Genomic DNA, 26419 nt, shown 5'->3' with positions numbered 1-26419 from the left:
CAATTTTTTGATATCAAATCTGAATTTTTTTTTTTTTAGCATTTTAAACTTTCAGAGATGAACGTGTTTTGAGATTATTAGTAATTCTAAGACCAAGCCCCCGAAAAGAAGAGAGACAGGGAATAGAGAAAAAAACAAGGCTAAGAGGGAGACTCGCACTCGAATTAAATGAAGTATATTCGCACTTATTAACGTTCAACATAAGCCCAATCCGTCTGAACTGGTCTGAGATCCAGCTGACAGAATGTGAGAGCCCAGCTGACATAATGTGAGAGCCCAGCCTTAGAACGACTGACAAGGAGAACATCGTCCGCATAAGCGAGATACGAGACATCAATTCGATCAGAAATGAAAGTCGATGGCAAAGATGAAAGGATAGGAGCAATACATAACTTAAAAATAGTTGGAGAAAGCACACCACCCTGACGGACCCCACGCCGAAGAAACACCTTTTAATCAGAAACTACTTGTTGGGGTCCCAACCCCTGTTTCTTTTCCTTTCAGATAAATGACCTGTTTTCTTTTTCTTAATTACATTTGCTTATAGTATAATTTCAAAAGACAGGTTAAAGTCCCGTTACTAAGCGATAGTGGTTTTGCAATAGGTAAGCCGGGAACCAAGGTTATTTTTACTTCCTGGTTTTGGGAGTCATTGAAAGATGAACCTAAGAGTTAAAATTGGGTTTGAATGAGGAGGTAGCTGATTGGCTTGGCCAAGTGACGGTCCACCCATGCAAACAGTGCTGTACAAATTATTATATGTTTTTAGTCTGCGTTCTGACCCCAGTCGGGGATATATATATTTTTGTGGTATTTTTGACCCTTTTTGGAAGAATACAAGTAAGGTATCTTCTACAAACTGTGTACTATTTTCCGTAACCCAGACAGGGTAGGAATAGAGGTACAAGGTACCGTCATTATTATATTGACAGGGAGGGTTGTTACCTCCAAGGAGAGAGTAGAGATTTTCTAGCCGTAACCCAAGGCAGGTACATTAGGCTTTAGAAAGTGGCCATTTGACCACTCGATCGCGTTATCATACCCTGGGACAGGGTATACTGTAAATAGGGTAGTACCAAACCCGATATTTGCAGAACCGTTGGGGTAAGAGCGGAAATCTCACTAACATTTGGGCCGACAAGGGGTTCTCCCCTTCGAGTAAGTGGCATAGCAACCTTTTTTGCGCCATTTTTGCCTTTAAAAGTGGTGACCCCGCACATACACCCCAATAAGTGGTGGCAGTGGTATAAACACACCCCAATAAGTGGTGCCAGCGGCAATAAGTACACCCCAATAAGTGGTGGCAGCAAGAACAGGAATTATTAACAGTGTTGATAATAAAAGAATTCTACGTTTTCGAAGAGACAGGTTAGTTTGGCCTAGACAGTAGCCTATAGTGGGTACATATGCTATATAAAAATTGTAAAGAGAAAATTTTTATCTGAGCTGTGCTTAGTCGGATAATAATAAGTAAACACGAACGTTGGTGGCAGCCGGTATAACACTGGTAACTAAACACGACGAACATCTACGGTTTCGAAGAGACAAGTAATTTAGCCTACAAAAGTAGCCTATTATGGTTACATATAAAGAGAAAAGAAAGAAATACTGAATCAACTAATACAATTATGAAGATCTATTATGGGCTATGCCTTGTGAGATCATAATTGGAAAATTTACGAATGAATATATCACGCAACTAATTAGTATTCAAAAATATAAGGCTAAAACTGCTGTGTGTCAAAACAATTTTTCGCGAGAGACCGGAAGTTAAATGATAAAAGAATTTTCATTTAGGCTGAAGAGGTAATTTGAAGTTAACGGAATTTTGAAATTATGTCGGACAGAGATGAGATTAAAAGGGCGAGTGAAGCACATAGAAAAAAAGAGAGAGAGATAGAAAAGAAAGGGAGAAAGATATTAGACAACGTATATTAAATTTCATGGAGATAGAAAGAGAGAAAGATAGACAAGAAAGAGCACAAAAGGAAGAGGCTGATAGGATAGCCAGAGAACGAAAGGAGGAGGAAGATAGAAAGAGAGAAAAGAGAGAATGAGAGAAATAGAGGAGAGATAGAGAACGAAAAGAAGAGGCTGATAGGATAGCCTGAGAAAAAAAGGAGGAGGCAGACAGAGAGGAAAGAAAATACATAATGGAAATGGTTGCAGGGAAAAATTTTCAAACATATAAGAGAACCGCATGGGTTAGAAACCCAGAAAAATATAATACTCCGTTAACTACGGTGGGAGGTGGACCGGCCCATAAAACAAATGGGGTATGGGGAGGCTGTGTCACCCTATCGGAAAAACGAAATACATGATACGCGTGTTCAAAATTTTGATAATCCACAAAAATGGGATGCGGAAGTAATAAGACTACATAATATTGAAAATAAGACGCGCGAAATTAATTTTTCTGAAAAATTTGCAAATAATAGAAAACTTGAGAACACTTTTAATGAATATGAGACGCTAACAAGTACAGGCCAAAATGAAACACCGAGTGTACCAGAGAGAAATGAGACGAAATTTATTGTACGCGCTTTTCCTCGTAGAGTTCGAGACATTTTAGTATAATATGAAAAACCAAATGTCGGAGTTCAGTTCCCATTTGATAACGAAATATTTGTTTCTGCGGTAAGAATAAAAAAGACTAAAAGAGAGAAGAAAGATATTAAGCGGAACTACAATAAAAAAAAGTAGTCGAAGGTGGACACTAGAGTCCAATTCAGATTTCATGACGATTTATTTAATGCTACTACAAAACAAAAGAAAACAAAGAGAGAGAAAAGAGATATTAAACGGAGCTACAATGCAATTATTCAGTCAAAGATAGTGGATACTGGAGTCCAAATTAGATATAACGGTGATATATTATTTTGCGCGAATGACAGAGTGCAGAGAAGTAAAGACACAAAGAGGAATGCAATGAAGAGACAAAATTTAGACATTCAGCCTGCAGTGACGAAAAGTAAAAAAATGTTAGATGGGCTTGGCCTTGAAAACATAAATCATAGGGGGAAAAATAAAATGTCGGAGGGGCTTGGCCTTGAAAACATGGATAATAAGGGGGAAAAAGAGGTCAAAGGTCCATGGGGAATAAAACAAGATGGTTACAAAATAGAGATGCAGGACCTACAACGGGTTGGGGGAAAGTTGGGAGATATTGAATGTCGAGTCGGATTGGAAAGATTTGGGAAGGAATCTGATATTGGTCTGATCAACTCAAAAGAGGGTTTGTTCCTTTATGAGGGGGAGGAATCCCTGCGGGAAGTCGCGAAAGATAGCCCTTTTCCTCAATGCACAACTGGCGGACAAGTTGTGATCCCTTTACCGAGATTTTGCCTTTCTGATCTGGAGTCCTTGGGGGATACTCTCTCTCAGTCACTTAATACTTCACCCAAACCTTTGCCCAGTAACCCTAATCATAGTTGTTATTCTTCATGGGAACCGACAATTATTTCCGGCAAATTGTATTCAGTGGGAGATGTATCTAAGTTTCATCTTCAATTAGCATCAAAATATATTCTGAAGTGAATTATCCCAGGGGAAGGAACCCAAAAAAAAGACAATTCATATTTCACGAAAAATTTTACTTCAGTTCCATCACCCTTATCTTTTTCATACGACTGTGTATTTTCGGCCTTAGACTCTCTAAAATTAAGCCAAGGGGCAAATTACTTATTGATTGAGATATAGGGTTGTTTCCAAAAATGGAAATCAAAAGGCTAGTACAGCCAATTTTTTACGATGGTTGTCATCATCACAGGTGCCAGAAACTGATTTTCTGCTCCTCTGAAATTTAAATTCGTGAAAACGAGAAAATTTGTTGTTTTGAATTGTGCTGAACACAATCATTACCTACGAATCTTGAAGATTTCAACTTGCAAAATCTAGTGCAGATGCTATGCGATTTAGACCATGGTGGTCCTACAGTAGGGACGTGTCGAGGACGACCGATCCAGAGCCAAGCGGTGGAAGAGAGAAGGCAAATGGATTATGTAAAGTTGAAGTTAAGTGTTTATGTTTGTAAGGGTGAACCAAGGTAGCGCGTGGGCGGTCATTTATCTTACGGGGGGAGGTGTTGGGGTTCCAACCCCTGTTTCTTTTCCTTTCAGATAAATGACCTGTATTCGTTTTCTTAATTACATTTGCTTATAGTATAATTTCAAAAAACAGGTTAAATTCCCGTTACTAAGCGATAGTGGTTTTGCAATAGGTAAGCTGTGAAGCAAGTTTATTTTTACTTCCTGGTTTGGGAGTCATCGAAAGATAAATCTAAGAGGTAAAATTGGGTTTGAATGAGGAGGTAGCTGATTGGCTGGGCCAAGTGACGGTCCACCCATACAAACAGTGCTGTACAAATTATTATATGTTTTTAGTCTGCGTTCTGACCCCAGTCGGGGATATATATATTTTTGTGGTATTTGTGACCCTTTTTGGAAGAATACAAGTAAGGTATTTTCTACAAACTGTGTACTATGTTCCGTAACCCCGGCAGGGTAGGTATAGACCCACGATGTACCGTCATTATTATATTGACAGGGAGGTTTGTTACCTCCAAGGAGAGAGTAGAGATTTTCTAGCCGTAACCCAAGGCGGGTACATTTGGCTTTAGAAAGTGGCCATTTGACCACTCGATCACGTCACCATACCCTGGGACAGGGTGTACTGTAAGTAGGGTAGTACCTAACCCGATATTTGCAGAACTGTTAGGGTAAGAGTGGGAATCTCAATAACATTTGGACCGATAAGGGGTTCTTTCCTTAGACTAAGTGGCATAGCAACAGTTTTTGCGCCATTTTTGCCTTTAAAAGTGGTGACCCCGCACATACACCCCAATACTACTCCATTACATTTTACCCGAATAAAAGAGTTAGAATACCAGTGCCGTAACAAAACAACAATAGAAAGGTTAATATTATTGGAAAAAAGTGAATAGAGTGCATTTGTGTGGAATATACTATCGAATGTATTCGAAAGATCAGGAGTACAGATAAGAAGAAGAGATTTTTTATTAAGATATTGCAACAGGAGGGAAGCTACAGCACGATGGGCATGCTGACATCCCAGCCTTTTTTGAAAGCCCAATTGGTTTTCACCAAAATTATTATTTTCTGAAATAAAAGGGAGAAGAATATATTCAAAATTATATATATATATATATATATATATATATATATATATATATATATATATATATATATATATATATATATATATATATATATATATATATATATATATATATATATATGTACGTATATATAATATATTGCGGGGATCTTGTAGCAAGAAATTACGCTTCCTTCGCTTTTGGTATCTGGCTCTTATTGGTATCTGGTTCTTATGATATGTACAGTGAATAAGGAATAATGGACTTGTTTTTTCACCGGTTTTAAATTTTTCGTGATTTAACCGTGATAATGGAGTGAATGAAAACAAAATACAGAAGTTTGGAAAGGAGTTTTTCTGGACTTGCCGAGTGTAATCGAAGCTAAAAAAAAAACTCCTCTACGATGCGGCCGTACCTGGGACTGAGCTTCCGAGAAGACAGGGGCCGAAGGCTTTGAAAAGCCATCTGAAGGATATGTTAAGCATATTCGTGAAATGTGACGATGAAGACATAGACCAACCGATGTTTGTAATTCATTCTCCAAATGATGTACCTATCATCCCTGCTTTGTTTTATTCGAGTTTGAACGCAAAATTGAATAGAATGGAACACTTCCTAAAGACTGTTTCAAGTAAGTTCGATTCGTATGAAAATCCCTTTCCACCATTGCCTGCCCGTGCGACACCGTCAACTGACTCTCACACCACTGTTGTTGTCTCTAAAGTGCCGGAAACACTAAATAATCCGATAAAACACAAAGAAGTGCTCAATAAAGTAAGCTGTCATGATGTAGTTACCAAGCTGAGTTTGCGAGGTGACAAATGGCTAATTAATGTTGAAAAATCTGCCGCTGAAGAATTCAAAAACTCAATTTCAGTTATTTTAGAAGAATCTCCATCCAAGGTGATCACTAAGCGGTTTTTCGGGATAGTCAGAGGAGTATCGAAGGACTTAGACCTCTCATTCTTTCAAGGATAGCCAGGTGTGGTGGAAGCTATGTGGCTTGGTGACACTGGCACGGTTAAGCTTGAGTTGTGTGACTCCATGTCAAAAGCCAAGGCTATACAAAATGGTGTTAAACATGGATATGAATACTTATCTGTGAAAGAATATCTGTCGGCACCTCGGTGCTGTCTCAAATGCCGTTCACCAGACTATAGAGTAGCTGATTGTACAAGTTTGGTTGCAAAGTGTGTACGCTGGGCGGGCCCTCATATCTCCACCAAAGAATTATCCCTCCCAGTTTTACGCAGGATGTGCCAATTGCGTTGAAAATTATACCTCCTTTAATCTTGAATGCAAAGTGCTCCGAGATTTCATTGCCAAGAAGGAATTGTTGTATTTGTTTTAAGTGGATTGTTTAACATTAAGGTTATTTATTGAAAAGAGCATTTGATTCATGAATTGTGTGACCGGTTTGACATAGTATTCCTTTGGGAACACCTCCTAACTTCTACTAGGATTAATGTGTTAAAAAGAAGTCGTAATCATTCCGTTTTTACAACTAATGCTGAGGTCACTTTTGGTAGACATTCTGGAGGCCTCGCGTGCATTGTTAAGAATAACCTGAGTTTGCTCTCTCCAGTGTGTTTTCAACAGGCCCAAAAAACAAAGATTTTGCAGTTGCAGTTACTATAAATGATGATTCATTGGAACCAATACCTGAACTAACGTGTCAAAAATGAAATTGAAGAGCAAATACACAGGTGGTTAGAATATATACAAAAACGACGATTAGAGCGTGTTAAAAATGAAAATGAAGGGCAAAGAACACGCGGTTAGAATACATACGACAACGAACAAGTGATGGAGTCGAAAAAGAAAATGAAGAGCAGCGAGTCAATGAAAATCAACCTGGACAGCGAGAATCAAAACGTGTCAAAATTGAAAATGATAGCAATGGTGATTGAGTTTGGGATTTTGACAAGGATAAGGTCATCAATGACTACCACACTTTTGTTAAAAAACAAAGGTTCGGTAATATTTATTTCATAATGAGGAAAGATGAAGCGAGGTGAAACAAAGCAAAAAATTTGAAAATAATTTCAATGATGATTGAATTTTCGATTTTAACATGAATAAGGTAAGCAATACCTACCATACCTTTGAAAATAAAAATATACGGACTGGATTAATCGTTGGAAGAAAAAGAAGTTTTTGTCCCACCACCTGAACAATTAAAACAAACTAAGGTTCGGCGATATGCTTTTCATAATGACAAAAGACAAGCCGAGGTAAAAAATAAGTTTTGTCCCACAACCTGAAGAATTAAAAGAAACAAAGATTCGGCGATATGTCTTTCATAATGACAAAAGACAAGCCAAGGCAAAAGAAAAAATTTTTGTCCCACCACCTGAACAATTAAAAGAAACAAAGGTGATCGTCAATGCCTTCTATACTTTGTAAAATCAAAAACCTGGACTAGATAAATCAGTGGAAGAAAAAGAAGTTTTTGTCCCACCATCTGAACAATTGAAAATAACCAAGGTTCGGTGATATGTCTTTCATAATGACAAAATACAATCCGAGGCAAAAGTTGAAGGTCCAATAAAAAAATGAAATTATACAAAGGCACCACTTCTAATTTATGGTCCATTTGGACGTCATGAAATCAACAAAAGGCTCAAAGTGCCTGCGTTTAGAAGACAAGCGACAGTGATAATCTATACATAGAAGCCTGCCGCGTATATATATATATATATATATATATATATATATATATATATATATATATATATATATATATATATATATATATATATATATATATATATATATATATATATATATATATCAACCATACAGAATTCAGAACTATAATGGGCAATCAGCATAATATTTGAAGGAATGTCTGAACGAAATCAGAAACAAAAAATTATTTTAAATGCTTTAACGTCAAAATGCTTTTGACGATACTCACAATAACCTTTTTTTGTACCACTCACTAAGCTACAAAAATAACTTCTTATCAGGTTAATGCATATTTTTTTCAAAATAAAAACAAGCAAAAACTAACAGAAAAAATCTTTTTCTGATGAAACAGTAAAGTGAAATTAAAACTAAAAAAAGAATTATCACTTCTCATTCTATGCAACTCTACAAAGTTAGCTCAAATAAGCCGACTGCTGAAAATTTTTTAAAATTGTAGAATTTGCAAAACTACCATTGTTTTTTTTTTTTTTTTTTTTTTTTTTTTACTTAAAACACATAACTGTATAAAACTTTTCAACAGTAGAGGCTTGAATTTGCTTCATTTGCAAAATGAGCCGAGTCCAGTGATTGGCTCCTTTTTGGTCTTGCAATACGACATATTATACTGAAATCCAACTTTTTTTATGTCCATCAGATGCATGGAGGTAGAACAGGAGACAGGGCAGAGAAATGTTTGCAGTCAGAGATAAGGTCACTGGCACCGAGTTTCTTAAATTTTCAATGGACTGCGCACAGCTCATGACCTTTAGATTTAATTTTCACCACACATGAGCATTCTCTAACACCCGAAATTTTCTAAGCAAGACATATTTAAATCGCCAGGTGTTCCTCAATTTAATTTTAACAAGATTTTGATTCCAGTTTGACATGGCGTTTAATTAAATATAACGCATTTTTCTGAAGTTCTAAGAAAACGTTAGCAACAATTCTACTCGCAATTGTGTTTCCGCAAGCTGTTAGTAGAGATACTAAGAACTGTTAATAATAGTATCAAGGGACCGAGCTTTGCTCGGTGAAACGAATGACAATTTTTTTAATCTCTTTCGCAAAACAACTATAATTTGAAGTTATTTTTATTTGGCAAACCTTTTTGCATGTTAATATACATTTTCTTCTATACTATAGAAAATAAAATTAAATTGTAATGTGCTTTTTAAATATTTAGCGCACACTCATTTTCAGCAAATTTATTATAAGTATTCCAAGTATTTGCGTTGTCATTCATATGATTTTTTTTTCTCCAAAATTAAGGCCCAAAAGGAATTTTCCCTAAGTCTTGACGAATCTAAATCGTTACTGAACACCAGAAAATGCTAATATGTCAATTTTCAGAAGAAAAAAAAAATATAGGATCGTTTGCGAAAAAAAATGTACAGATTAATAAAAAAAAAATATGCAATTATTATATGTTTAATAAGATAAGATTTTCTAACAATACGAAACATATTGAAGAAAACTGCTGAGGGATTTTAAGTGTAAATTGAAAAAATAAATAAATAGAAGAATAAAAACAAAACAAAAATATATTCATTTAAGAAATAACTGGGGGACCCCCTTGTCTTTTACATTCCTATATTGCATTTTTATACTCACTATGAAGTATGAAATGGCGTTTCCTGGGACAGCAGAAACACACCTATAACAAAATTAAAACAATCTAAAATTATAAATAATATAAAGATAAATACATAGTTTTGTCTGTATCCAAATACAGAATAACGCCGAGCCCACAGCTCACTGAATTTCTATACACAAAATAAAACTGATTAGCGACTAATACTTCATAGTTTGACAATTCAATCATTTTCCTCTTTCAATTGAGAGCTAAAAAAAAACTTAAATAAAACTGTATAATGCAAATTCTAGGAGCGGTAAAACTAGATAAGACACGTCAACAGACATTCGATTCGGGAGGACGGGTTAATTCGTAAAAATAACTAAGCCATAAAAAAGTAAGAGGGAATTATTCGAAAACATACGGATCAAGAAATTTTAATTTCATGAGACTGTGTACTCCCTAAACTTGACACATTAGGTGGTTAATTACCTTGTTAGCAAGGGCTTATCCAAGATTTTTGTTCAGGGGGGGTATTTTTCCGGGGGTGGGGGGCAAAAAAACTTTACACAGTCAGATTTATTTCTACACTTTGTTACTTTTTTATGAGTCGGGTAAAAATTTCGGGGAGGGGGGAGGGGTTCAAACCTAGTAACAACCTCCCTGAATACCGTAAGGCTTTTCTTGTTAGAAAAGACAACAGCCATCATAAGCGAATTCTAGGAGTAGCTGGGAACGTAAATCGCTGGGAAAGATCTTTCTCTGTAGGAGTGTTTCTAGATGACGTTACCTATTTTCGGGTTTTCTATAATCAAGACGACAGCAACCAGACCCTAAATTGAAAGACGGATGAAATGATGTTTCCAAAACATAGAGGGCTCTTTCTACAAGTTCAGTTGCAGTTTGAGGATCTTCACCCATCCGGCAAATATCACTTAACTGTAGAAGTGAATCTATATGTCCAGGATGGAGCTGTAGTAAGGCCTAGAAATGAATACCCCTCGGGTTGATAAACACATAAATTACAAATCACTTACTTCCTTATAATCTATTACTATTAGTTATTACCACTAAATAATGTATCAGTTCTATTTTTATGCTTGTGGCTAGTAGCGATGTACTGTTCCAAATTAGTCGTCACCATCTAGCATTTCAATTGTCATTTATGCAAAGAGGTAGGGGGGGGCAAAGAGATCATCTAATAATATCATCCCAAAAGACCTCCTCCCAAAGAATAATACGAAGTAAAATTATTTTGCAATTAGGATAACAATACGAAATTTTTCATTGCCATTTTGTTCACTTACCAAAATTCACAAAGACAAAACTCAACAAAGCAAAACTCTTGCTCCAATACAGCATTGATAGATTTGAACTTCCGAAGATATCAGTTTGAAGATTTGTAATTATTTAAGACCCTATTGGGCTTTACCTTAAGTTTAACCCTGAGACTGGTCACCAAAACCATCAAATAATGATTTGATTTACTGGTCAGTTCCACCAACAACTACTGTTCACAAACCCGTTGTTGGTCAAGAGAAGAGTTTACAAGATTTAATACCTAGGTCCATAATCAACCTCTTCTCGAAGCTTTGAAGTTTTTTTGCGATTTATCCAAAATTGCCTATGAGAATACTTTTCATTGTACCCCCCCCCCCTCGCGACAAAAATCGAACGCATGTATTTCTTAATGCCTTGCAACAAAACTAGATAGAGGTCCCCAAAGTTTGTGTGCCCCATATACTTACTCTTGATAAAAAAAATAATCTAGGGCAAACGTTTATTTTCACATTTTCCAAGCTAATTACTTTATAGTTATTTCTCAGTTATTTTCTATCGAATTTCTTAAGTTGATTGGATTCTCTGCCTGAAGCACACATTGTATTGTTACTTGCCACTAAGCATATTTCTTTACTCGCTCATTTACATTTTTTTGGCTCATTTACATCCCATTATACGTGTATCTCTCTCTCTTTTATTCGATATATATGTATCTCTGTCCTTGTTTTATTCCAGTGTTTTACTATTGTATGTGTTTTCTAATATGCCAGTGCTTTATAATTGTATTGTGTGGCCCACTACAAGCCAAGATTCTTTGTCCACATAAACTTCTAATGTTTGTAATTTTTTTTTCTTTTTAGTATTAATAAATGACTGATTTACTGCTTGAAAGATCGCTATTACACAAAATTGCTAACTCATGTAATGTTTGGGAAAAAACTTGGTGATTTTTTGGCAAAAAATTCTTTTCAACCTTCTTGTCTCCAAAAATAAACTACTCTGCCCCCCCCCCCCATCCCCTGGTAAATTTCAGAAAATGCCCTTTTTGTTTACGTAACTTAGAAAGCAAGCAAGAGCAAATTCCCTATGCAGTTCTACTTTTTCTTCTAAAAAATTTCTCGTAGCTTTTACATGCCCGAACTGATAGAACTGTCAGCACTAGTAATACCAAAAATAAAAAAAGTGACTATATTTTGCATAGGTATTGCTCCATCCTTCTACTGCTTCTACCGCGATTTGTTATAACCGTTCCATCCTCCGAAAGTTGCAATAATTTGTTTCAATTTACGTACTATAGTAAAATACAGCATATGACGCTAACTGCGCGTTGTAAGCGATAGTATCTACTAGCATATATGCAAAACTTGAAAAGAAAGTCCTGGCTATCTTTAAGTTTTAAAGCATTGAAGGATCAGAACTTACTTTTGATTTGAATTGTTGAATCAATACACCATATGCTTTCCGTCCACAGAGTAAGTCTTAAAGTCACTCACCATAGTAACTAAATTTTCCATGGGAAAAGGTTCTAACAGCCCCAGAATGTAAACTTACGGGTTTGTGTTCTTTATATAGTGAATTTTCTCGTCAAGTTTTGAACCTGCACAATGTAGTTTATAGTTTCTACGTTTCATAGTAAATCTGATATTTTGAATTAGTGAAGTACTGGGTCCTACTAGGCGCAAAAATCCAACTCGCTTTTACCCAGATTTATTACCGAGAGACGCAGGGTATATACTTTTAGATTAACCTGTTTTGCAACTTATTTCTTTTGCTTACAACGGTGAGCAGGGTGGAACGCAGACAAATTATATAAAGAAAAGTAATACAAAGCAACATTTCAGAATTTCCCAAATAATAAGCTCTGAACCCTGAAATTACAAAATCATACGACAAAATACGTAGAAGGGCGAATTTTATGTTTGAGATGAAGAAGTTGTCTTATTCTCTGAAAACCAAGTAAATAATAAAAAAAAAGTAAAAAGTGAAATTGAAACTTTAAACGAAGGAAAATTATCGCTTCTAAGCCCGTGCGACGTTTACCTACAAAATTAGCACAAATAAACTGATTCCTGATACCTCTTTATGTTTGTAAGGTTAAGCAAACTAGCCATTTAGTGAAAACACAAAACTCCATAATATTGTTCTAGGAGCCAAAAAGTAGTTAAGCAGCCTGCAGATAATCAGAGACTTATTAATAAAGCCCTCAATAGTCTTTTGCTAGCCATGGTACTCATAGCTTTTGTATGCAATTTAAATTCGTTTGAGAACCCAATCAAAATGAGGAATTGTATTATAGTAACCAAAAATTTGTTAAGCAGTCTAAACAAATAATAGATTCTTTAATGAGGCGACTCATTTGTCTCAGCAGCCGTGATATCAATAGCGAATAATATTAAATTTCAGACTGCTGAAACATATCTTAGTATTATTCGAAATTAAGAACTAATAAGCCATAAAAACGAGGATATTTTCCTTATATTTTTAAACTCACGTAAGGGAGACTACTTTTTGGAGTTGGGGTTGATAATAAATATAATAGCTTTAGAATACTTTCTTTGAAGTCATACACGGTTCAATGCTGGGTTCTCTACTTTTTTTTACGTTTATATATGACTTACACCAATCAATTCCATGTGACACTTTTCGTCTTGTGAACACGCCACCTAAGGCCTTTTAAAGGCCAGAGCGTCATTTGTCACTTACTGACAACAAAATAAATTTTAAAGGTTTTTTCTCTTTTATAACGTTAATAATTTTGACAGTTTTACCTTGTGGACATTGTTAAAAGTTTGTATTAATTTATCAACACGTTTAGTCGCCGACGATTCCAGAATTCGGTTTACGTTAAGACAGCAAATTTAAAAGAAACAACGCTGGTTATTTTCCTTCAAACTGTCAATTCTAGGTTAAGGGTTAAAAAGCTAAATTAAGATATTTATAAATCGAAATTCACATATCTGTAGGATATTTAGGCGTATGCCTTTCAATTTCACATCATGAAGGGCAGTACCAAAATTTAGGAATAGTGAAATAATCAAAGTGTTTTCTTTTGTGGGTTTTAAGAACTTTTTATCTTACACTTATACATCCTTAAATCCTTTATTGCCCCAGTACCTCGACGGGTTCGTTCCCTGAAACAAATAAACCAATAAAGTGTACTAAATAACGCAATCCGTCTTCTAAGAAGTGAAACAATATAAAAATCAGTTGGAATTGGTCACGAATATCTAAAATACCACCTCTCCTGGATTACATGATTTTTAAACGACTCTTTTCGTAAATCAATGTATTTAATTTAAAAATTTAGTATGTTTTCCTCAATTTTTTTTGTAACAAGGTCTTTTCTCTAACCTCACTATACACGTGGTAGTTCAAATCTTTGTGTTACTAGGCTAGAGTCGACTTGTTCTAACTTTTTTTTTAATAATTCAAAGACTTTTTAAACGATGGAATGGACTTGCTTACTTGAAAATACTGCAAAAAATATTTTGTTGTCATTACATGTAGGGAAGGTCGGGGTTGAACTGGACGAGGGTTAAGCCGGACACCCTTTATCCCTCAGACAGCAATATATATATATATATATATATATATATATATATATATATATATATATATATATATATATATATATATATATATATATATATATATATATATATATATAATACCAAAAGTTTTTTCGCTTGTTTCTCTAAATTCTTTTGTCATTCTAGAACCGTAAAAAGTTGCGCTATCTACCTTTCATTTAATGCTCTTAGTCCAGATGGACTTCTCTGTCAGATTGTGAAGGGGGGCGGTAATTTGGACACTGTTTTTCGAGTTGAACCGGATGGTATTCGGTTCTACCCTACATGGGCAAGAGTAGATGATTGTTTTAATTCGTTACTTACGACCATGAATCTTAAATTTTAAATCATTTTAATTTTAAATCGCAATTCATGGATTGGTTTCCATATTCAGTAAGTAAAGAGACTGATTGTGAAAAATGCCTACTTAGCCACATCCAATTTTACCAAAACAATGTCTACCCAAATAAAATAAGAGTCAAAATATAGCTTGTGGATTTCAGCAGCATGTTCAATCTTCTCTTATGTTCTCCTATTCATCTTCATGTTCTCTCTCTCTCTTTCTTTTTTATTTCTTTGCACACGACTGTATTTTTTAAGAATGCCCAGAAAGTACACACGAAATACGGATGGGGACCGCGGACCACAGCAGGGAAATCTAAGAGAAGCAATCCGAGCACTTTTAGAAAGGAGGATGTCAGTCAGAACAGCTGCAGCGCGCATCAAAATAAAGAAAAGCTCCCTTTACAATCATAGGCCGCACAGTAGCAATGCCAAGGTAAAGAACGATGTTGGCACAATGTATTTTTTTTTCCAGACCAGGGCACTTCGTATCGAAGGAGTTGTAGTAGAAACTTCGAAAAGGGCTCATTTATTTGGAAATTGAAAGGGCTAGTGCTCTTTTTAGTAGTCGAACCTGAATGGAGAGCAACTAACCCTCCTCTCACACTCACTATTTCCCCAAACCCATTCAATCAAAGTTTTGAGATGACCATTTTGTTCAACGTAGTTGAAAGTTCTGGAAATTATGTATTTGAGGATGACAAACCCCCCAGAGACCCCAGGGCAAAGGTTGTAAGTTATGCCCAAGGGGAATATAAGGTTTTTATAGATAGCGTTGTCGTGGAAACTTCAAAAGAGGCTCAATTAATTGGAAATTGAGAGGGCTAGTGCCCTTTTTAATAGTCGAAAGTTATTGGAGGGTAACTAACCCCCCTCTCACGCCCACCATTTCCCTAAACTCATCCAATCAAAATTTTCAGATAGCCATTTTTTTCAACATAGTTGAAAGTTCTAGAAATTAGGTCTTTAAGGATGACACTCCCCCCAGAACCCAAAGGGCTAAGTTTGTAAGTTATGCCCTGGGGGCATATAAGTTTTTTTTTTAATCTTTGTCGTAGAAACTTGAAAAAGGGCTCATTCAATTGGAAATTCAAAGGGCTAACGCCCTTGTTAACAGTCGAAAGTGATTGGGGAGCAACTAACCCCCCTCTCACGGTTATTTTGGGCATGTTTTTTTTTTATATAATTTAAATAGAACACATTACAGTCAGTATAACTAAAATAAAATACTCCAGTTTTCGAACCTTATTAATAGTCGAAAGTGATTGGAAGGCAACTGACACCACTTTCACGCCCACAATTTCACCAAACAAATCCAATCAAATTTTTGAGATAGACATTTTGTTCACCGTAATTGAAAGTTCTGGAAATTAGGTCTTTGCCAGCGTTGTCGTAAAAGTTTCAAAAAGGACTCATTCAATTGTGAAATGAGACGGCTAGTGCCCTTATTAATAGTCAAAAGTGATCGGAGGGCGAATGCCCCCGCGCCCATCATTTCCCCAAACACTTCCGATCAACATTTTGATATAGCCATTTTGCTGAACGTTGTTGAAGGGTCCAGAAATTATGTTTTGAGTATGACAACCCCTCACAGCCCTCAGATCTAAGGTTGTAAGTTATGCCCTGGGGGCATATAATGTTTTTTATAGAAAGTGTCGCCGTAAAAACTTCAAAAACTCTTTCGACTGGAAATTGAGAGGGCTATTGCCCTTTTTAATAGTCGAAAGTAACTGGAGGGAGAATCGCCTCTACCCACCCCCCACCCCATCCCCCCTCTCCGCACGCCCATCATTTCCCTAAACATTTCCGATCAACATTTTAATATGGCCTTTTTGTTCAACGTAGTTGAAAGGTCTGGAAATTTGAATTCGAGGGTGACAACCCTCCCCCCATAGCCTTTAGGATTATGGTAGTTAGTTCCACCCATGGGGCATATAATGTTCTTGAAAACAGTTTTGTCGTAGCTGCTTCAGAAAAAACCCTCTTAGTTGGAAATTGAGAGACATGAGCCTTTTTTATTAGTCAAAAGTCGTGAGACGGCAAACTTGAAGATAGCCAGTTGTTGTAGTCGATCTGAACCTTATGGGACTTATGTGTTAGAAGAAAACAAATCTCCTCTCCGCCCCTAAGGGCAAGGGTTGTAAGTTATGCCCTGGGGACATATACGGTTTTTATAGAAACTGTGGTCATATAAACTTTGGAGGGGGCTCATTGCATTGGTAATCAGACGTTCTAGTGCTCTTTTTAAGAGTCAAACTAATCAGAAGGCAGCTACTCTCTCCACCCTACACACACGTCGTATTGTCCCAAAATGCGTCTAAAAGAAATTTTGAGATAGCCATTCTATTCAAAATGGTCTAAATATCATATAACAAGGCTTTTTGGGTTGAAACAAACCCAAGAGATTAGAGGCAAGGGTTGTAAATTATGCCCAGGGGGTATTTAAGGTTCTTATGGAAGGGATGGTTGTTTAACTCCAGAAGAGGCTCAGTCTTTCTTCCTGAAAAAGACTATGTCAATATAAAACGAACAGAAATTAATAAAAAAAACTTTTTGCACGAAATAGGTTTTTCAAAAAAAAGTAAAGAACTCCATTAAACCAAAAATGGAAAAAAATAAAATCAAATAATCTACCAACCACACAGCTACCACTACTCAGTATCAATAAATAAATGAAACCCAAAACAAACCAAAATTAATCTGAGTAGGGTTCTAAACCCTATACTTTCTAAAAGCTACAATATAATTTGCACTTTACTGAAGAAAATTCTTTTAAATGTGTTCACTTTTATAACTTTAAGAAATCAAAAATTTATTCAGATTCTAAGGAATAAATATCAGCATATGTATATTAAACTGACAATGCAAATTTTTTCACTAAAATCGTTTAAATTTTTTTCAGTGAAACACAAATTATATTCTGGCTTTTAGAAATCATTCGGTTTATAACCCTATGCAGATTAATTTCTGCTCGTTTTGAGTTTATTTTTTTTTTTTTTAATTTCTGTTTGCCTTGGGTTTCATTTATTTATTGATACTGATTTGTGGTAGTTGTATGCTTGGTAGATTATTTTGGAGTTCGTTTAATGGAGTTCTTTACCTTTTTTTTGAACAACTTATTTTGTGAAAAGAAATTTTTTTAAACTATTTATCTGAAAAAGGCAAAAGGGTTTAAAATGTAATGATTCATCTGATGAACCATTGGTGAAAAAGAAAAAAAAATTATAACATACCGTTTATCATATTTACCTAGTCAGTAGGAGATTACGTTCATGTTAAGTTACAGCTAAAGAAGTCAACCCGCTGTTATGATGGCTTAGTGGAGGAGATTGCAGAAGGTGAAGCTAAGATTAGTTTCATGCGCAAGAAGAGCGAAAGCTTTTCATTCTTTTTTTATTAACCAGCATCACCTACTCTTTTCATTCTTTTTGCTTAACCAGTATCACCTTTACTTTTCATTTTTTAATTCTTTTTTATTAACCACCATCAGCTCCTCTTTTCATTCTCTTTTATTAACCAGCATCGGTTTTTCTTTTCATTTTTTTTTAATTCTTTTTTATTAACCACACTCACCTCCTCTTTTGATTGTGTTTTATTAACCAGCATCACCTTTTCTTTTCATTTCTTAATTCTTTTTTATTAACCAACATCAGTTCCTCTTTTCATTCTCTTTTATTAACCAGCATTGTTTTTTATTTTCATTTTTTTAATTCTTTTTTATTAACCACTATCACCTCCTCTTTTCATTCTGTTTTATTAACTAGCATCACCTTTTCTTTTCATTTTTAAAATTCTTTTTTATTAACCAACATCACCTCCTCTTCTCATTCTTTTATATTAACCAGCATTGCCTTTTCTTTCCACTCTTTTTTTTTTAATTCCTCTCATTTTTTCAACCTTATTGTACTCATTAAGCAATTGACTACCGATAAGTCAATTTATTATTGTTCTTATTTACATTTATACTATTAATTGCCAAAGTGTTATGCATAACCTACATGGTTTGTTTTGGTGTTTTTCACAGACAAATTAGAGTTCTAGAGCCCATGGCATGGTATATGTTTGTTGTTGTATCCCTTTGTGAGCTAAAAAATGTCTAATTCAGTTAGATTAACTCAAGAAGTCGGTTATATTTGTTCATGGTATGGAGGAATTCCCATTATGATGTGAATTTGTAAAGAGATAAGTTTATAGACTTAAGCTTGTTAATACAGCGTCATTTTAGATGTGTATACAAAGAATCATAAATTATCCATTTCAAAACCGAAAATAGACCCTTTCTTTGAATTGGGTGCAGAAGTCGCATAAAATTAAGCAAATCAAATCATATGGCAAAATCCTAAAATGCTTTATTTTCCACTTTAAAAAACATTTCAAGGCATTTTACGTTTATACTATACAAAAATCTGATACTTTTTCCATTTTTAGTACTGTACTATTTTTGCATAGTCCCACAAATATAGGCCTAGGGAAAATATCAGCAATCAGTATATTTGCGCCAATTCTACATATATTGCATAGGCTTAGAAACGATAATTTTCGTTCGCTTTTTATTTCAATTTTGTTCTCTACTTTCAACAGAAAAACTTGTTTTTTGTTAACGTAGGAAGCTTAGACTTATAACAATGTTTTCAAGGTTATAAAACTTTTGGGGGTTATTTTTTGATTAAACTTCTTTTGGCTAAAATACAAAAAGAGGTAGACTTACAATAAATTTTCCAGTTGTGAGATTTTTTAGCTAACTTTTTTAGCTACAACAATATTTTCAAGGTTATGAGATTTTTAGGCTAATTTTTAGGCTAAACTTTTTTGGGTAACATACAAAAAAAAAATTAGACTTCAGGGTTACAAAACTTTTTGGTTAACATTTAAGCTAAACTTTGTTTTTGCTAAAATATAGAAAGAGTTAGACTTATAATATTTTCAGGTTTATGACACTTTTTGGCGAAATTTGAGGCTAAACTTCTTTTTGGTTAACGTACAGGAAGTAGCAGATTTACAACATGTTTTCAAGGTTGTAAGACCTTTTGGCTTATTTTTAGGTTAAACTACTTTTGGCTAAAATACAAACAGTTAAATTTACAATAAATTTTCCAGGGTTATGAGATTTTGTAGCTAACTTTTTTTTGACTAAAATACAAAAAGAGACTTATAATAACGTATAGGAAGTAGCAGACTTACAACAATGTTTTCAACGTTATTAGACTTTTTGGCTTATTTTTAAGTTAAACTACTTTTGGCTAAAATACAAAGAGTTAGATTTACAATAAATTTTCCAGGTTTGTGAGATTTTTCAACTAACGTTTTTTGGTTAACATACAAAAAGATGTCAACTTCCAACAGGGTTCTTGGGTTATGAGACTTTTTGGCTAGCATACAGAAAGAGATATGCCTACAACAATATTTTCAAGATTATGAGATTTTTTGGCTAACTTTTAGGCTAATTTTTTTTTGGGGTAACACACAACAAAAAAATGACTTATTATAAGGTTCTCATGGTTATGGAACTTTTTGGTTAACATTTAGGCTAAACTTTTATTTGGCAAAATAAAGAAAGAGTTAGACTTATAATAATATTGTCAGGTTTATGAGACTTTTTGACAAAATTTGAGGCTAAACTTCTTTTTGGTTAACATACAGAAAGTGGTAGACTTACAACAATGTTTTCGGGGTTATGAGACTCAAGAGCAGTAAGAAATTGAAGTTGCACTTTTTGATATTCTTTGCTATGGCGAAAGGCAAAGTGTAAAAACCCATCAGATGCATCCAGTAAGTCCATGCTTAGTCCAAGTTTTGGCATATGAGCCCAGTTTGGGTTTGGTTGGGATAACCACAGCTGTTTTCCATAGCTAGCGCCTCTCACATTCCTCCTGAAAAGGACAATACATTGCAGACAATAATTTTTCTACTAATAAGGCCATTGTTGCAAACAGTTCCAATCTTGATTGAAGGGGGATGGGGTTATAACACGAAAAAGTGAATTTTCAGACTATAGTTTTTCGAAAATTCCAGTAATGAAAATTGCTCTATTTCTCCCCTGTTTTTCTACTGTTTCTAATCTCTCAACAGTTTTTGGAAGAACTGTCTCTTTAGAAATATTTAAACAGCATCTGGGGTTGCACAAATGTTCCCTGATGACAAAAAGTATCTACAAGGGTAGGGACTCACAGCTCAGTTAAATATAATTATATCCATAAGGCAACTTTCTGAATAAATATTGAAAGCATGCAAATAGCAGATTCACAGGTGCAGTCAAAATTTTCCCCAATAACTTCATACTGTTCCTGTATCATGAATGTAATGAATTATCTATTATTAGCGTCGGATCTATATTTTTCATCTATTCAACCAAATTTGAACACTTAGGAGGTATTTTTCTTTTATCAATCAATGAAAATATTGATGAAGCATAAAGGTTGAGAGGGGTGGTAGCAACATATTATTTAGCATATTTATAAATTTGATACCATAATGAACTTCTGAGGCCAATGCAGCTACGCATGCTCCTCCTATCACAATCTATTAAAAGCCTCCCTCTTTACCCCCTTCAAAGAAGTTCCCACTTCCATTAAATCTTTCCTTGCAACATCCTCCCACCCCATTCGGGATGACGTTAAAACAGACAGAAATTTTACTATATACACAGAAGCTGCTGCCCTCCTTAGCCACCTCCAACTCTTTATGCAAAATTTGTATTTTCCCAGGTCTCAAAACTCCAAAAATGAATGCCCTAACACAAGCACAGCGTGATAAAGTCCGAATTCTGTATCAAAAAGCTTTTAGTCTAATATTACTAGTTTAACGGCATTTGCTTTCATATGTAGTATTTTCCTCTTCAAATGTTTTGAAAGGCAACCAGTAAATAAAACAACTGAAGTTAACAACTTAGTATATTTTAAACAATCAAAAGGCTTTCAAGAAAGTAGCCTACTAATTGGACTGTAGTGTGAAAAACAGAGATATGAGTGTCAGTAGCCCCCTCATATATAAAATGATGTCAGTCTATTGTGAGTTTTAATGATGCTCCTTTCATTAATGTTAAAAAACGTTTCATTTTGTTCAATGAGAAGATGATGAATTACATCTTAGTCTGACTAAAGGAGAGTTGACAGCAGTTATAAATATCTCTAGGGCCTGGAAATTGTTGTTCTTTTAGTTGTAAAGATTGGTTTTTAGTTTTTTCTAAGCATCGTAGGTTTAATCTATTATTAAAAAATATTTTTTTTTTTAAATGCTGGAAGGCTGCCCTTGACATACTCTATGCATAGCATGTACATCCTTGGAAAAAAGCTCTGTGGAAGTAAAACAATGAATTTTGATTTTCCTTTATTTTGGTATATACTAGCTTCTAGTTGTGATTTTTTATTCATGGATATATTTTTTAACTTTTGACATAGGTTCATAGTAAGAGCTAGCTCTAATGATTTTCTTTTCAAAATAAAATTTCTGAATATTCTGAATATATATAATTAAAAGAGCAATTAATAAATGATGGGATTTCTGAATATAAATTACCTTACTTCCACTATAAGTTCAAAGAATTAAACCTTCCCACTTATGCATTTAAACCTCTTCAAAGACACATGTAGGTTCAAATAATAGAGTTGATTTAAATTCTAATAAACAATAGTGATGTAATATTGCCATCTAAATGGCAAGACCCCTACTGAATTCATTTTGACACAAAGAACGGCACTGAATATTAATTTTTGTCAAATTAGAAATCAGGAAATCAAAACAAAATTTTCTTTTATTCCAAAACAAAAAGGATGGTTTAGTTATTATAAAATTTGACAAAACAATTGTGATCTGAATTCTCAAGATTATTGATTCTTCCACTTCCAAAACTGGCCTGTAACTGGAGAAGAACAAACAACATTTGAAGTTGTCAGATAATAGTTATTTCTATTTGAAAAAATAAAACAGAGCCAAAATCGAAATCTTTAAACATGTCAGGAAGATAAAAGTATAAACCTTTCCCCAAATCCCATGTCCTGGTCAACACTTTGTGGAAAACTATTACCTTCTATCTGCCTGAACGACTTGAGATCCAAAAATTCTTCTCAGTTCATTTTCTGGTTTTAAATGTTTGCTATCAGCCAGCGATAGATTACTTCGACTGAAAATTACACCCTCGGACATATTATCATCTTCTAAGTTATGCACAGGAATGTCACTAAGCTCATCAATTTCATCATCATCTTTCTTTGGTTTCTCTTTTTTCTTCTTCTTTTGCTTTTTCTTTTGATTTCCACTTTCTTTTACTTGCCTAATTTCTTCCTCACTTTGTTCAGATTGATTGCTGTCATCTTGATTGAGTAACTGTGAATAAAGATATATTGGAAAACCAAATAAAATAATTTATTGGAAACAAGATACACTTTCACAGGCATGGCCCAGATATGTTACGATACCTATCTTTTAGTCAAAAATAAAAAATATATATAAAAATAATCATCAAAATATGGTCAACAAAGAAAAGTTTGTCAAGAAGCACAAAAGTTATCAAAACGCAAAACCTGTGAATCATTAAAACCAAGAACAAAATTTGGCACCAAGCTTTGCAAATAATGCTGTGACCTGGAGTAAACTGGTGTTAGGATACACATAAATCATAGCACACATATATATAACCCAGAAAATTGTTGCCTAAAATGCACCTTTTTTGTATTTTCCAACCTCTAATCTCAGGGGCAGATACAAGATTAATATTTAGGTAGGGGGTGAATACAAATTTGGCTTCCCTATCAGTATTTTGTGCCCCTCCAGCCCTGTACATAGTACATCCTCCGACTGTCGGGGGGGGGAGGGTATATGACCCTAAGACCACCCCTGGATCTGCACCTGTCTATCCTCAAGAAAAAAAAGCTCTAGCCCCAACCTCTTGGGGCTAAACTTATTCAAATATTATGTAACAGGGAAAATCATATCAAAATTCAAAATTGTGCCTTTCAAGCAAGCAAAATTTATGAATTAAAGACTCTTATCTTATAGTCATCTCTGGTTCCACTATATCTAAGCAAACTTATGGAGTGAAAGCCTGGAACTATAAAGTGATGGGTTTTCTTACAATCACATCTCAAAGTGAATATGCAATCTTGATACAAACATGAATCTAAACTGAAGTCATATTGGACGGACAGAGGTTGTTAAGGATAAAGCAATTCAATTAGTGTTCAATAACAAGACAAAAGCTGGATTGACAGACATAGAGAGATACATCCCTTAATTTGGAGCCTAAGGTAACTTTGGGACCAATTCCATTGGCCCCAAAATTTTACCTTATTTTTCATTTTTATGGCATAGTATTAAACATACAGTATCTTTAAATATCCTAGAAAGAGGTATAGGCCTTTACCCCAGGGCCAAAGATCCTATCTTGGAAGTAGCTGCATTCCCGACACAAGCGTGATCCCTATAAAAATGATGGCCAAAGTTTATTTTATAGTGATATTACTTAATGCTGCAACCAAATTTTGCACAAAAGTAGAAACAAGTTCATGTCAAATCTGAGTTCCTTTTTATCTAGTTCAATAGTAGTGATAGTACTGGCCTTGAGAGTTTCAACTTAATACCCCCAGCTGTTCCTGAGATATTTCTGATACATCCTTTTGACAACCAGCATGCACATAGTGTCATTTGATTTACTTGTTCAACAACATAAACTTTCCCTGAAAGTTTCTACTTTATACTCTATTTTAGTCCTAAGATACCCCACCCATGGGCACCCATAGAATGAATTTTAGGGAAGGGGCTTACCTGGTCTAATCGGCACTTCCAGTGCTGTATAATTGAAATCTCAAGACAAAATATCATAGGCAGCACTATAGTGCTGCCTAAGTAAAGAGCGCTGTGGGCACAATATATTGTTCTTTTTAGACCAGGGCACTTCTTATAGAAAGAAATGTCATAGAAACTTCAAAAGAGCTCATGAGGGGCAACCAGTTCCCCCTTCCCCACGTCAATCACTTTCTCAAACAAATTCACTCAAAATTTTCGAGATAACCATTTTGTTCAGTGTAGTTTTAAGGTCCAGACGTTATGACTTTGAGAATGATACCCCCCCCCCCCTTAGATCCCTCAGAGCAAGGGTTGGATCCCTGTGCTTATATCCCTGTGGGGATATAATGTTTTTTAAAGAAAGGGTGATCATATAAGCCTCACAGGGGGCTCATTTGATTGGTAATCAGAAGTTCTACTGGCCTTTTTAACAGCTAAAAGTGATTGGAGGTCATCCAGCCCCCTCGCATGCATCAATCATTTCCCCAAACACATTCAATCACACTTTTTGAAATAGCCATTTTGTTCAGTGTAGTTAAAAGGTCCACAAATTATGTCTTTGAAGATAACCCCCCCTCCCCCAACAGCCCTCAGGTCAAGGGTTGTAAGTTACGTCCTGGGGGCATATAAGGTTTTTTAATAGAAATGGTTGTTGTATAAACTTCAAAGAGGGCTCATTGGATTGATAAACAGAAGTTATAGTACTCTTTTTAAGAGTCAGTGATCAGAAGGCAAATACCCCCCCCCCCGCCCCCACACACAAACGTCGTATTTTCCAGAAAAGCATCTGATAGAAATTTTAAGATTGCCATTTGTTGTCGTAGAAACTTCGAAAAGGGCTCAGTCGGTTGGTAATTGAAAGGGCTAGTGCCTTCTTTAATAGTCAAAAGTGATTGGAGGGCAATCACCCCCCACGCCCATCATTTCCCCAAACACTTCCAGTCAAAATTTCGAGATACTTATTCTTTTTGACGTAGTTTAAAAGTCCAGAAATTAAGTCTTTGAGGATGAGAACCCCCTCACAGTGCCTAAGGGTAAGGGTTGTAAGACATGCCCCGAGGGCGTTTAAGGTTTTTATAGAAACGGTGGTCGTATAAACTTCGGAGGGGGCTCATTGGATTGGAAATCGAAAGTTGAAAAGCCATTTTTAAGGGTCAAATTTACCAAACAAACTATCAGCATGTGAAATTTCAAAAAGGTGACAAAGCATTATCTCAAGAACAAATTATATTATTAAGCTAGATCTTTAAGAGTAAGTTGTGGGGGATTTTGAACTAGCCAGAAGGCACTATGTGTATATTTTTAGTACTACAACTACAGTTACTGTAACTAATGCCGCTTAGAGAATTAAGGTGAAACTTCTAGGAAATGTTTAGGGGACATTCCAATTAAATGAAAAAACATGCATGTTTTCAAAAAGGCATATAAGCAATATCATAGGCAGCACCACTCTATGATAGCTAGAAATATCATTGAAACAATCAAAGAAGCTAATTCGACTCAAAATCAAAAGTTCTAGGGTCCGTTCTAAGTGTAAAAAGAGATTGGAGGGCAATCAGCCCGTCTCTCAAGCTGATTTATTTCCAAAGAACATCTAGTCAAAATTTTGAGCAAACCATTTCGTTCCACATAGTAGAACAGTCCAGCAACTATGTCTTTAGGCATATTGGGCATGTCAAACCCCCACAATTATGCCAAACTGTGGATTCTTATAGAAAAAACGAAAAGATACAAAATATTATTTTTTCATAAAAATGACTGTCAATAAAAAACGAACAGAAATTCATCTAAAAAAAACCTTTTTCCACAAAACAAGCTTTTACAAAGAAAATTAAAGAGCTCCATTAAGCCAAAAATAAGCAGAAATGAAGTCAAGCATTCATCCAAGCGTAAAACTACGACAAATCACTATCAATAAATAAATGAAACTCAAAATGAACAGAAATTAGAATAAATAATGGAGTCAAACTTGGAAAAAGCAAAAATTAACATGAGTAGGGCTAATAACCCCCATGCCTTCTCAAGACTAGAACATAATTTGCGTTTTACTGAAAACAAAATATG

The 26419-nt window shown here is 35.0% G+C and overlaps 1 protein-coding gene across 2 annotated transcripts in view; it reads right to left on the bottom strand.

Annotated features, from left to right (window-relative positions):
- Window positions 1-26419, bottom strand: part of Nulp1 (Nuclear localized protein 1) — an 86537-nt gene that overhangs the window by 52504 nt on the left and 7614 nt on the right. For both annotated transcript variants that reach the window (XM_089095398.1, XM_089095399.1), the window contains exons 2-4: window positions 22599-22897; window positions 20232-20445; window positions 10174-10367 (exon numbers count right to left, since the gene is read on the bottom strand). In XM_089095398.1, the coding sequence (XP_088951524.1) occupies window positions 10174-10367; window positions 20232-20445; window positions 22599-22897 (707 nt within the window). The remainder of the gene's footprint in view (window positions 1-10173; window positions 10368-20231; window positions 20446-22598; window positions 22898-26419) is intronic.

This window comes from Artemia sp. Qi Xiang Cuo, chromosome 10 (assembly GCF_049724085.1).
Source record: "Artemia sp. Qi Xiang Cuo chromosome 10, ASM4972408v1, whole genome shotgun sequence".
Classification (NCBI taxonomy): Eukaryota; Metazoa; Arthropoda; class Branchiopoda; order Anostraca; family Artemiidae; genus Artemia; species Artemia sp. Qi Xiang Cuo.
The sequence above is the reverse complement of the archived record's forward strand: the minus strand, read 5'-3'. Positions and strand labels throughout refer to the sequence as shown.